Consider the following 13,123-nt stretch of genomic DNA (forward strand, 5'->3'; position numbering starts at 1 on the left):
TTATCTTCATACATTCTATGTATGGACATAAAAATAACTTGTGTGTGCTGCTCCCCCCTCAGCCCAACATCCGCCCCCCAATACTCACCTGAGCCTCCTCTCGGTCAAACGATGTGCACGGGAGCCTCAGCTGTCCCAGTACTCCCTCTCCCCATTGGCCCCCACTGCTGTCAATCACAGCCAGTGAGCCAATGAGGAGAGAGCAGGGGCCGAGTCGCAACTATTTGTCTTATGGGCGCACGGCTTGGAAGCAAGCACGCACCAGTGCCCCTGCATAGCAAGCTGCTTGCTATTGGGGGCATTAGTCAAGGAGGAGGGGGGCCCGAGAAGAGGAGGTTCGGATCTGCTCTGTGCAAAATCACTGCACAGAGCAGGTAAGTATAGCATGTTTGTTTTTTTAAAAGCCAAACCTTTTTTTTTTAAAGGTTTTTATTTTGCCAAATGTACATACATGTCAAGAAATCTATTAAAACAGGGTGCAGTCTGGAGTGTATGAAAACAATATATATAAAAAAAAAAGAAGAAAAAAGCCAAACCTTTAATACCACTTCAACTGCGCAAAGTGCCACCTGCTGGCTTTCAAAGGGATAATGTTTATTAACTGTTCTTCAGGACGGGGCATCCTGCTGGGGAAGCTAATAAGTTGCTGGTGGAAAGGGGGTAGAGAGGGATCTGTCTCTTAGAAAATAACCTTTTCACTAGTTTGTGAATTACAGAATTCTCTATATCCCAAAATGAAACCTGTGCTTGGAGGCCTGGAGGCTGCCATTCCATATTTTTCTGGAAATGTTAGTTGGTTGGCTGTCAAGCCCATCTGTTGTGTCTGGTTCTTGGAGACACTGACCTGGAACAAGCATCCAAATCAGAACATCAATCCTGGCTTTACTGGCTGTGTGTGCTTGTTCCTGGTCAGTGGCTCAGAATGTGTGGATGTTGAAGAATTGGCATTACAGCCAGGCCGCTAACTTTTTTTTTTTTTTTTTTATGAGGCTGGGTTCACGTTCATGGATGAGGATTTCTCTGCATCCAATTTGCATGTCTGGAGAGTGGGACCGGCTCTCGATGGAGCCGGTTCACACATCTCCGGAGCGGCTGCGGAGCAAATTGCACTGGAGTCCTGTGCGTCTTCTGGTCTGTTTTCAGGTCCAAATTCAGCCATAAATTCAGACTGAAGTCGGACCTGAATCGGTGAACAAAGATGTACCGCTGTGAGCCGCTCTGCATGGCAGTGTGTATCCAGCCTTAAAGGAGTTCAGCAATGGCAGCTTCTATGTTTTTCTCCGCACAGGTCTTATTCGAAAGTTAAAGGGGTTTTCCACCCATTTTTTAAGTTTAATAAAAGTCAGCAGCTACAAAAAGTGTAGCTGCTGGCTTTTAATAAACAGACACTTACCTGCTCCAGCGTTCCAGCGACGCGCCGGCCGGGGGTCCGCTCCTCTCCCCCCCTCCCCGGCTGGCGTCTTCATTGTCACTGTGGGCACCCGGCCGTGACAGCTTTCAGCTTCACGGCCGGGCACCCACTGCGCATGCGCGAGCGGCACTGCGCATGCGCGCCCGGCGCTGCGCTGTTTGATTGGACAGGCGATCGCCTAGGACCTGACGTGTCCTAAGCGATCGCCTACAGGGAGGGGCTGCCAAAAGGCGATTAAGCTTAATCGCCTTTGCAGCCCCTCGGCGGAAGGAGGAAGTGGGACAGGAAGTCCCCTTCTCCTGAAGCCCCCACTCCCCCCCCCCAAAAAAATTACATGACAAATGTGGCATGTAAGGGGGAGAGGAGTGGGTTAAGAGGAAGTTCCATTTTTGGGTGGAACTCCTCTTTAAACTTCCTAGCAAACAGCTAAATTCTTGATTACTTGAGAGTGGATTTGAAAATCTGTTCAGCCAGTTTTGTGATCCATATGTCCACTAGAAAAAAAATTCAATACTGCAGCTTCCTAAGTCGCCTTTCTGATCATAAGCAGGAGGGTGGGTGTAGAGATGTGACACAGGAAGCTATAAAAAAAAGGGGAGGGGGGGGCTCCCACATGCCAGTCTGAGGATTGATGTTAAAGGATATGTAAAGGTTTTTTTTTTAATTGCCATACCTCCTGTGCAGTTGGTTTTTTCAGAGTGGCCCCGATGCTCCCTTTTCTGGGGTCCCTCAGCGGCACTTTTGGCTCCTCCTTTTCTCAAGTGCCCTGTTGAAGAGCGTGTGGGCGCGCCTCCGTGTGCTGCTGCTGCGCCCATTGACACAGACAGCAGGACTCTGCCCAGCTCCCGCATCGTTGGATTTGATTGACAGCAGTGGGAGCCAATGGCTGCACTGCTATCAATCTATCCAATCAGGATCCGAGACACCGGCTGGAGCTGGTGTGCTCATCCCCGTTGGTGGAAAGACCGAGTTCAGGTAAGTAAAAGGGGGGCTTTGGGGGGCAGCTGCATCACAGGAGGTTTTTTACCTTAATGCATAGAATGCATCAAGATGAATAACCAAGTGTTTACAACCCCTTTAAAGACTGGCTGAACAGAATTGCACGAGAAGTCGTACAAGTGTGAATGGAGCCTAAAGGGAATGTTTTACCCAAAATTATTAATTATTTATTTTTATTTGACTCTTGTTCACTGGAGGATGAACAGCTTCACAGTTTCTGTTTTAGATCATCACCTACCAGGTATAGCAACACCTGTAGGAGGCAATGATTTAGAGCAGAGGCCACGTCGTCCTCCAATGAACGTATTTTACAAACTAGTTCCCTATTCTTTCTGTCCTGATTCAGACATGAAGTAAGAGGAACACTTCTACAGCAACACAGACAGAAATACATATAGTTGTCTTCAGTGGGTAGTGGAAGGCTAACACTCAAGTGACATTTTATTTCTGTCTAGGAACCTGTTGCAGATTTTCCCTTCACTTCCTGTCTGGTGGAACCTTTGTCCGCAGGACAGGAAGTGGAGGGAAATTTCTCTAATGGAGCCCCCATAAAACTGTAAACACTCAACGGGTGTTTAACCACTTAACGCCCGCCACACGCCTATTTACGTCCACAGAATGGCACGTACAGGCAGATGGGCGTATATATACGTCCTTGCCTTCTAGCGGGTGGGGGGTCCGATCGGGACCCCCTCCACTGCGGGCGGCTTACCTCGGGGAGCGATCCGGGACAGCGGTGCGGCTATTCGTTTATAGCCGCTCCGTCGCGATCGCTCCCGGGAGCTGAAGAACGGGGCGAGCCGTATGTAAACACCCCCCTACAGTTGTAAACACACACTAGGTGAACCCTAACTCCTACAGCGCCCCCTGTGGTTAACTCCCAAACTGCAACTGTCATTTTCACAATAAACAATGCAATTTAAATGCATTTTTTGCTGTGAAAATGACAATGGTCCCAAAAATGTGTCAAAATTGTCCGATGTGTCCGCCATAATGTCGCAGTCACGAAAAAAATCGCTGATCGCCGCCAATAGTAGTAAAAAAAATTTTTTTTATAAAAATGCAATAAAACTATCCCCTATTTTGTAAACGCTATAAATTTTGCGCAAACCAATCGATAAACACTTATTGCGATTTTTTTTTTATCAAAAATAGGTAGAAGAATACGTATCGGCCTAAACTGAGGAAAAAATAAATTTTATATATGTTTTTGGGGGATATTTATTATAGCAAAAAGTAAAAAATATTGCATTTTTTTCAAAATTGTCGCTCTATTTTTGTTTATAGCGCAAAAAATAAAAACCGCAGAGGTGATCAAATACCATCAAAAGAAAGCTCTATTTGTGGGGAAAAAAAGGACGCCAATTTTGTATGAGAGCCACGTCGCACGACCGCGCAATTGTCAGTTAAAACGACGCAGTGCCGAATCGCAAAACCTGGCCTGGGCATTTAGCTGCCTAAAGGTCCGGGGCTTAAGTGGTTAATCATTCTTTTTTTTTTTTTTTTTTTTTTATTGCATCCACAATTAAAAAATGGTTTAATCTTCTGCAGTGATTCAGCAGTGATCTTCTCCCTTGGCAATGGTTGCACAAGCATAGTGTGTAGATTGCACATACACCTCTGTGACGCCAATCGGCTCCATGTCACCAATCGGCTCCATTTAGAAGTGCTGGACTGAGTGTGTCACACTGATAATAATGCTGCAGAATGATATTTTTGGAGCCTTGTGTGTGTCACAAACGTCTATACTTCACCTTGCCATTTCCTGTGCTACATCTACGGTGAATGGAAGAATTTTCTATTGTATTCTGGCAGTCGTGATACCTGCTGCGGTGACGGCATTTGGTAGGATAATTTTCTACCTACTCGTTGATTGCAGGGCTACTCAAGGCTTGAAATGTTACCAATCCAGTGGGAATTCGCCAAAATTGTATGGGCCTGTTGGGTCACAAAAGTGCCCAGTGATGGTAAAGATGTGAGCAGTAAAGCCGTGTAGGGCTGAGCAAGGACTGGCGACACATTGTTTGATTCTTTCTCTAAGCCCCATGCCACTGCTCCTGCCATGGATTGTGTGGAGATGCCCTTAAGTAGGCCACAAAGAGTGGCTCCACTAATTGGATAACATCGCAGCAGACGAGCTGAATGAGGCGCGTTCTCCGTGCCGCTACTGGTAGGAAGTGGTTGATGGCACAGACGATCATCAACTTGACAGCACGGGGAGGAGGGGGTGGGGTGCACTGCAGCCATCGCTATGGTAACCGCTGTTTCCCAATAAGCTGAGCAGCTTTTAACCCATTGCTATCTAGATGGACAGCAGTTGAGCAGCAGAGCGTTGTAGTTGGTGTGAGGCTGCCAGGGAAAATCTCGATGATCACTAAATGCGGACGTCCAAAACATTGCACTGCCTGGAAGATGGGAGAGGTCTTTGGAATACGTTCCAAGAAAACCTTCCTCTTATCCAGGGAGCAGCAAGAAAATTGTATTTATTCTCAGTAACATCAGCATGATGGCTTGAGATGAGTTTTTTTTTTAAACTGTGATTTGTGCAAAGAAGGCCAGTTATAGATTTTCGCGGTAGCTGTCAAGGCGAATTACAAACCGCTTTGTTGTGTCTCTGGGATTTTCCAGATCATAGAATAAAAAATAATTGAATATTCTAGCTGCAAGAAAGCGACACCTTCTCCTCCGGCCTCATGGGAGGGGCACAGACAAAAACTGCCACGAGGAAACCTTACCCATGATGTCTGAGAGGGACGTATGCGACTCTCCTCATTGTGCTGTTCCTTCACTTGGGTGCTCCTTAAGGGCCCACACACACTATGTGCATTGGACAGTTTTACCCAATGCATAGAAAAGGCAATTTGTCCTAATTGTTAAGCTCACTTTAATGCCTTGTGTTGGTGTGTGCTCGGAAAAAGAAGTCCATACTGCACTTAATGCATGCCCTATCCCATATTGCAACACGCTGCAGTGCATAGAAATGAATGAAATGTAATTCTGTGACGTTTCAATAAAGTTACAAAGAAAGCCAGGCATTTTAACAACCCCCCCCCCCCCTTTACAGAACACATCAGCAGGCGTGCGTGATACAGAGCATAATACCATTTGGTGTGAATGGCCCAAGTAGCATATTCAATTTCTGATAAAGATCTGAAAAGATTAATGGAGGAATTTTGTCAAATTTGGGGCGTCTGTGCATAATAACCAACCAGCTTCTATCATCAGCTTGTTCAGTTAAATCTGATCTCCATCTTTACTGTCACTTTAAACAGTTTATTTGGGCCAAAAAAAAATATTTTGTACATTAAAGCAGAGTTTCACCCAAAAGTGCAACTTTCACTCAACGGATTCCTCTCCCTCTCCAGTGTCACAATTGGCACCTTTTGGGGGAGGGGGGACAGGACACCTGTCTTTGACGGGTATCCTTTCCCACTTTCGGGAGTCCGGGCCACGGCCCGTGATGTCAGCGCAGGGCTCCTCCCTCCCGCAGCCACCAGGCCAGTAGGAGAAAGGAGCGGACCTCACGCATGTGCAGTAGGTTATCCGGCGTGAAGCTGAAAGGCTACACTGCCGGGTACCCTTACCTGCAATGGCGACAGCAGCACCCGACAGCTGGTGGGTGTCGACATCGCTGGACTCCAGGACAGGTAAGTGTCAATTTATTAAAAGCCAGCAGCATGTGTAGCTGCTGGTTTTAATTCTTTTCTTTTGGGGCGGAACACCACTTTAATAGGTGCACCCTATATAAACTGTATGTAATCTTGGCCAATTGGTGGAAGCTTTGTATTCAATACAAGGCTGCCTATGAATGGCTGAGCATCGCCGAGCCAGACTCCATCTTTGTTCCAGGTGTGGAACGGATGTTTGTATCCTACAGCTGGAACAAAGTGCTATATACTGTATCTGAGTTGTATACAGTTGTATACAGTTTATGCAGCGTGCCCAGCAGGCACATCTATTGGCAAAGTAAATTTGGAGATCCGCTTTAGGCTTTGAATATGAGGAATAGGTTGCCTTTCACTGCTGCTTCAAATTTTAGCTTCTCCAATTTTGATAAACTGCCCTCTCCAACATTTACTGATAGAGGAAATTGGAAAGGAGACAGTCTTTAGGACTGCATTTATTACTCGACAGGTACATTTACATTTGAATGGAAGCCAGTCTTCACCAGACTTGGAATCCTAATATTCACTTTAAGTGCTGGTTCACACTACAGCGACTTGGGATCCGACTTGTCAGACCTCAAGTCGCTTGACATCAGAAATCCTGTGTTAGTCAATGAGAGTCGTCTTAATGTACACTACTGAAGTCGCTCCAAACTTCAGAAAAGGTTCCTGTACTACTTCAAGGCGACTTCTAGGCAACTTGTACCCATAGATTTCATTAGAAGTCGCCTCCAAAGTCGGATCTCCATCTTAACTGAAGCAACTTTACAGGAAAAGAAAATAGTTTACTCAGGCAATCTCCCACAGAGCTGATTTTTCACCTGTCCTGGAGGCAACTTTAAGTCGCGTTGTAAGCTGCTCAAAGTCGCCTTGCAAAGTCGCGTTGTAAGTCGGGTTGCCCCTGTGTGAACCGGCACTTAAAGTATCTTTAAACGTAACCAGTAGATAAGCATCAACTTTGTTAAAGTAACTTAAAAATTTTAATATTTGCAGCTTTCAGTAAAATACCTGAAGTTTCTACCATGGAAGTCACTTTCTGTTATATGTAACTCCCTGTCCCTACCTCCCAATTGTTCTCATATGTTGTCACGGATGGAGACTACAGAAGTGGCTCAGGGGGCACACATTACGTGGATTGGTCTACTGTTATCACAATAAGAAAATCTGCCATGCAGATTGCTATGCAACCATCACTAAAGTGCATGTAGACAGAAAGGTGTTAAAAAGGTGAATTTTATTAAAGGTGACAGCATCTCTGGAAAGGGCATCTCTCCATCCTTATATGCTCGCTTGGTGCCCCTCGCTCCTCTGCACCTGGGTTGTGATTGGCTGTGTCAGTGACCCAACTTCAAAGGTCATGTGGCAGTGTTGAGCCTAGTAGTTGGTTGCTAGGCCCAGGCACCACCACACATGCTCCTTCGTTGCCAGGAAGCGGCAAGTATTTTTGGCCATACATAATGAAGACAAATGGCTGCACTTCTTCTAAAAAAAAAAAAAAAATCCAATTTATCACAAATATAAAAATGACAAAAAATGCAGTCAAGACACTGTTGGAGCAGGGATAAAGTTGATGCGTTTTTTGCTAACTGGCACTTTGTCATTCCTTGTCATGAGTAAGTGCTAGTTGGCACAATACACATCGACTTTATCCAGTTCCCACAGTGTCTTGCCTGCTGTTTTTGGCATTTTTACATTTGTAATAAATTGGAATAATTTTTTAGAAGTGCCGCCATTTGGATCCCATTTGTCTTCCTTATATATGGCCAAAAATACTTGGCGCTTCCTGGCAATGGAGGAGCATGTTTAATAAAGTGGATGATTTTTTTCAAAAGTGCAGCCATTTGTATTCTATTTGTCTTGGTTATGTATGGCCGGGTGACTGGAACTGGCACCCAAGGAGACGAGGTAGAGGGGGTTGCAATGGCGGACCCACCTGGAGCAGCAGCATATGTCTTATGCCAAGTATTTTTGCTTGCTCACAGTGGAGCCAAGAAGCTGTGAGGGTGCCGGTGAAGTGAGTTTATGCAGGTTGGGGGGTGCCCTTTTCAGAGACTTTCTTACCTTGCCATTGCTCTGGGCAAAGTAACAATGGTTCTTTAAGACAGAATATATAAAATACTGCTTGAATGTCACGAAGTTCTCCATCTTGAAATAACGTCTTATTCTAGAATACTGTTCTAAACCACAGCCATTTATTAGAATATGCAAAGGACTTCAACATACTATTTTTTCCCCTCGTAAATGTCCCTGCATGCCCTCCACTGGGGTAGCAGTACTGTTAATATTGTGGTCCTGTGTCCTGCTATCCCCATACTACAACTCCAGTACAGGCTTGTCACAAGGGGCCACCCCCAGAGAGCAGGACAAGGACCCTGTAGCATTGTTGCTCTTTTCCTGGTCCTGCTGTCAGTCGGGAATTCCATGGACAGTGCTGCATGGATGGAGGTCTTTTGAATGGGATGTTTACAGTGCTTACAAATTCCTCAATGATGATCCCAGTGTAGGATTAAAAACTTTTCAGTCTCAGAGAGTACGAGGAAACAGGGCCACACAGTGAGATTGGAGGAGAAGCGGTTTAACCTTAAGTTGCGTAGGTTTTTTTTTACTGTCAGGGCAATAAGGATGTGGAACTCTCTTCCACAATTGGTGGTGTTAGCAGAGAGTATTGATAGTTTCAAAAGACTCTGGACATGCATCTTGGTGAACACAACATACAGGGAAATGATTTTCAACACTGACACATGTACACCTACTATGATACTATGATTGTACATTATGGCGCTAGATGTGTTGGCACAAACTACAGTAGTCCATATTGGGAGCACAGCAAGGAGGGTGGCCATGTCCGTCTACGCCATGTCCCCCCCGCTGTCTTCTGGGAGACACACGGGTCCCAGAAGACCGCAGGGACTAGTCAGGACACACAGCACATCACAAGGTGGAGTAGTTATGTATAATAACACAATGGGGTTGATTTTACTAGAGAATGCAAAATCTTGTGCAGCTGTGCATGGTAGCCAATCGGCTTCTAACTAGAGCTTGTTCAAAAAGCTTTGATAGAAAAACCTGGAAGCTGATTATTTTCTATGCAGAGCTGCGCCAGATTTTGCACTCTACAGTTTTAGTAAATTGGCTCCAATGGATGGCGCTGTTTCTTTAGTCCAGTAGAATGTGGAGCGTCACCAGTAGGGATGAGCGCCGGCGTGTTCGCACAGTCTACGTGCAGAGCCAGGAAGTCTGCACGCCGCTGCGCTAATCACAGGCAGGGAGACATTGTGCCGATGCTCGGATGCAGAGATCGGGAAATATTTACCTGCCTGTGGTTAGCGCAGCGCCGTGCAGACTTCCTGGCGGGCTCTGCACGTAGACTGTGCGAACACGCCGGAGCTCATCTCTAGTCACCAGCAATAAGTCCAGTGGTTTTTCACTTTTATATGTCTACAGCTGTCAGCGTGTAATGTAAGTGTTACGGAACCTCACAGGGTCTCTATGGAGTTCTGGTGACTGGCTTCATTCTGTTGTGGTTGATGGTGGAGTTGCTCAGACATGGGGTAGAAAGGTCCTTATTGCTGCTTGAATATAACTCATATCTCATGTGGGGGGTCACAGAAAATATCACATTGCATTTACCTCATGGTGACTTTTTTTTCTCTGTTTTCCTTTACAGCCAAAGGCACGTCCCTGACAGTTAATTGTTACACGAACTGGACAAGTATGGTAACAATCAGCAACCTCCGGCTGGCTGTGTTGGGCTCCAAGATGCCTTTGAGTTTTCTCTAACTCTCTGCGGTCCTCAGGTGTAGAGCGATTTTCTGGATGCATCAGCCAGACCAGGATTTTTTTTCTGCCCAACCCCCTCACCCCGAAGCCATGTGTGTAGCAGTCAGTCCCGCGGCCGCTTCTATCAGTGTTAGTGGACTGAGCCTCTCGCTACAAACCTGTAAGATTTTCGATTTGCGTCGAGCGCCACCTTCTGTCCTCCAGCCCGGGGCAAGAGCAAAAGAGAGAGGAACGCACACTTCACTGTAACTTTCAGACGTCGAACAACGTCCATCGGAGAAGACGCAACAACCTTAAGAAGAGGAATACGGCTTTACCCTTTAACAGCAATGATCCAGTGATTAACTACTAAAACAAAAAATAGCACAACTACAAAAAAGAGAAAAGTTTATTGAATGAGACTGTTGATCGGGCTGGACAGCCTTTTTTTTCCAGGTTATGTTTGCTAAGAAGCTGTGAGGAGTTTTAACGTCAATAATTTCTCAAACAGTATGTCCGAGTTTAGTAAATCAGAAGCATTCTTTGTTTTCAGCTTAACTTACTGTGATTGTATTGGTAATGTTTTCAGACTAAAAACCAAATGAAGAGGCAGACTAATCTAGTTAACTCTCCCAAAGATTACCGTGTGGTAGAAGGTGATTAATCAAGTGCATGATGCGTCTTTCATCTTGTCAGCTGTGTCCCATCTAGCAGCCATATTGATTCCCCCTGGTGGCCAGAGCAGTGCCTCTCCCACTTCCGGCAGCCATTTTTGACTCCACTTCCTGTCAAAGCAATAGCGTGTTACATGCCTGGTAGCTATCTTGTATCGCCTGTTGGTCAGAGCAGTGCCTCTCCCACGATTGGTGGCCATTTTGACTCCACTCTTTGTCAGAATAATAACCCCCACTTGTCTCCTACCTGGCAGCAACATTGACTCACCTGTTAGTCAGAGCAGTGCCTCTCCTACTATCGGTGGCCATTTTGACTCCACTATGTCTGGATCATACCCCCCTCCCCCCAACTTGTTTCCTACCTGGCAGCTATGTTGACTCCCCTGCTAGAGCAGTGTCTCTCCTACTATCGGGGGCCATTTTGCCTCTTCTTTATGTCAGAATAAAATAATCTGCCTGCTCATTTCCTACCTGGTAGCCATTTTGACTCCTGTTAATCAGGACAGTGCCTCTGCCACTATCAGCAGCCACTTTGACTCTACCCGCTGTCTCTGTCAGGCCAATTATCCACCTGCTTGTTTCACATTCTGCTTGTTTTACACCTAGCAGCCATTTTGGCTCCCCTGTTTAGAGTAAACAACTTTTCCTAACCTGGCAGCCACTTTGACTCTACTCTGGCAGCCAATTCAGAGCAATGCTTCTCCCCGACCAGGCAGTCATTTTTATAACTTCATCCTATCCAAGCAATTTATTTCCCATACTTGGCAGCCATTCTGCCTCTCCTGTTTGTTAAAGTGGCACAAAACGTTCCTTTCCTTCTATGGTTCCTGTCTCTCGCCGGCATTTTCTGCTGGGTGCCGGTCTTCAGCCATCTTCATTGGCTGAAGCAAGATGGCGGCACTCCTGCGCATGCCCAGGAGTCAGACATCCTGGCACACAGGGACTGTGCCGGCAATCTAAACTGCATGCACAGCTCAGTTTAGATGGCGGAGGAGACAGCGAGCAGGCAAGTAGGCATATTTTATTGCAGAAGAGGGATTGCATGTCTCTTCTGCAATAAAGAGCCTGTCTGCTCGGAGTTGGTGACGGGGGAACTTTAGTACTACTTTAAAAGCAATGCAAGTTTTTTAGGTTTTTCACTCCCAGGCGCTGTCTGCTGTTTTCTTGAATATTCTCTTGTAAGCAATTGAAAAAACAATCTCCCTTTTGTGTTCTGTATTGAGCCAATTGCTGCTTACTGTGAAACAGCAGCTCATAGGTTTGCCACCCTTTCTAGAACAAAAATCCCCAGCTGTATGACCTCTATATCTTAGTAATTACATTGACAGCCAGGACGGAACTCTATTACCACATGACCAAATTAAGAGCGCTCCAGTACTGTGCTGGTACTCCCTGTCGGCATCAGCATTGTCACTGCAGCTGTTTGCAGCTAATATCATTAAATCTGATGTTTAGGAATTGTTTGTGGGCAGCTGCGATCACCCACTTCCGCTTTTACTCAGAGGGGCCCCCACCTTTAGATTTAAAAGGACCACCAAACCTTCGAGCATGGATGCTCAACCTGTGGCCCCTTCAACTGTTGCAGAACTACAAATCCCATCATACCTCTGCCTTTGGGATTTATGCTTGTAACTGTCAGCAGCTTGCAATGCATCATGGGACTTGTAGTTTCACATCAGCTGGAGGGCCACAGGTTGAGCACCTGTGCCTTAGAGGCTTACACCCAGTCTGAGAAAGATTGACATGAGTGACGTATTTTCACTGATGTAAATTTTTCTTTTAAGGCAGCTAGAAAAATATCTTCCGTCACAAATTTTTTTTTTTTTTTTTTACTGCATCGCTGTATATGATTGGCATATAAAGGACCATCAAAGATGCATTTCACATTGTTTTATAAATAACCTAAAAAAGGAGTAGGCAAAATTTTAAGAGCCCAAGAACAACTACTGACGTATACGAGGGGCTCTTCAAAAAGTTTCCACAGTTTTATAGTTTAATATAAATAAGTGCAAAAGGTTTTTTAAGACCCCTCGTATTGATCTTTATTTCAAAGTCTTGAAATTAGTTTTTTAGTTTCACCCAGCAGTGACTATTTAAAGAATGTGGTTGAAGGGTCGTGCCCAGGTTGGGTGGCAGCGCTGTGCTTAGATGTTAATAGAGGAGGCTTGGTGACTGCACCTGCCCGAGTGACAGGAGCAGCGGCCGGGCAGGGAGCTCAGTATTGGCCCCTAAACTGCTGGTGGCGGGTTTAGGGGGGAGATCCGGGTGGCCAGTGTTATGTAGTTGAAAGAGAAGGTGGAGCAGCAGCACAGATTTACTTACACAGCTTAAAGTATATGCCTGGGCAATGTAAAAACTTATTCAGTATTTCCCTGCAATACATGCAGTTTGCTGTCAATACAAGAAATAAATACCTGTTAATCTGCCAGAAATCCAGTGTGAATTTCTGTTGTATTTGGCAACACTGTGCTGCACTGAAATCCCCAGCAGTTTGATCCCCTCACTGAACTGCAAAACATCTCCTCTTCTCGGGGATGGTGTTCTATAGTCCTGGGTAGGGCTGACGACACTGCTTGAGATTTCAGTGCAGCAGAGACAGTTGTCGGGTAACTGCA

The 13,123-nt window shown here is 45.7% G+C and overlaps 1 protein-coding gene across 2 annotated transcripts in view; it reads left to right on the forward strand.

Annotated features, from left to right (window-relative positions):
* ATXN7 (ataxin 7) overlaps positions 1–11,687 on the forward strand; it is a 150,462-nt gene extending 138,775 nt beyond the window's left edge. For both annotated transcript variants that reach the window (XM_040359171.1, XM_040359173.1), the window contains one exon: positions 9,743–11,687. In XM_040359171.1, coding sequence (XP_040215105.1) covers positions 9,743–9,760 — 18 coding nt within the window. In that variant the 3' untranslated portion in view covers positions 9,761–11,687. The remainder of the gene's footprint in view (positions 1–9,742) is intronic.
* Positions 11,688–13,123: the final 1,436 nt, after the last annotated feature.

This window comes from Rana temporaria, chromosome 7 (assembly GCF_905171775.1).
Source record: "Rana temporaria chromosome 7, aRanTem1.1, whole genome shotgun sequence".
NCBI lineage: Eukaryota > Metazoa > Chordata > Amphibia > Anura > Ranidae > Rana > Rana temporaria.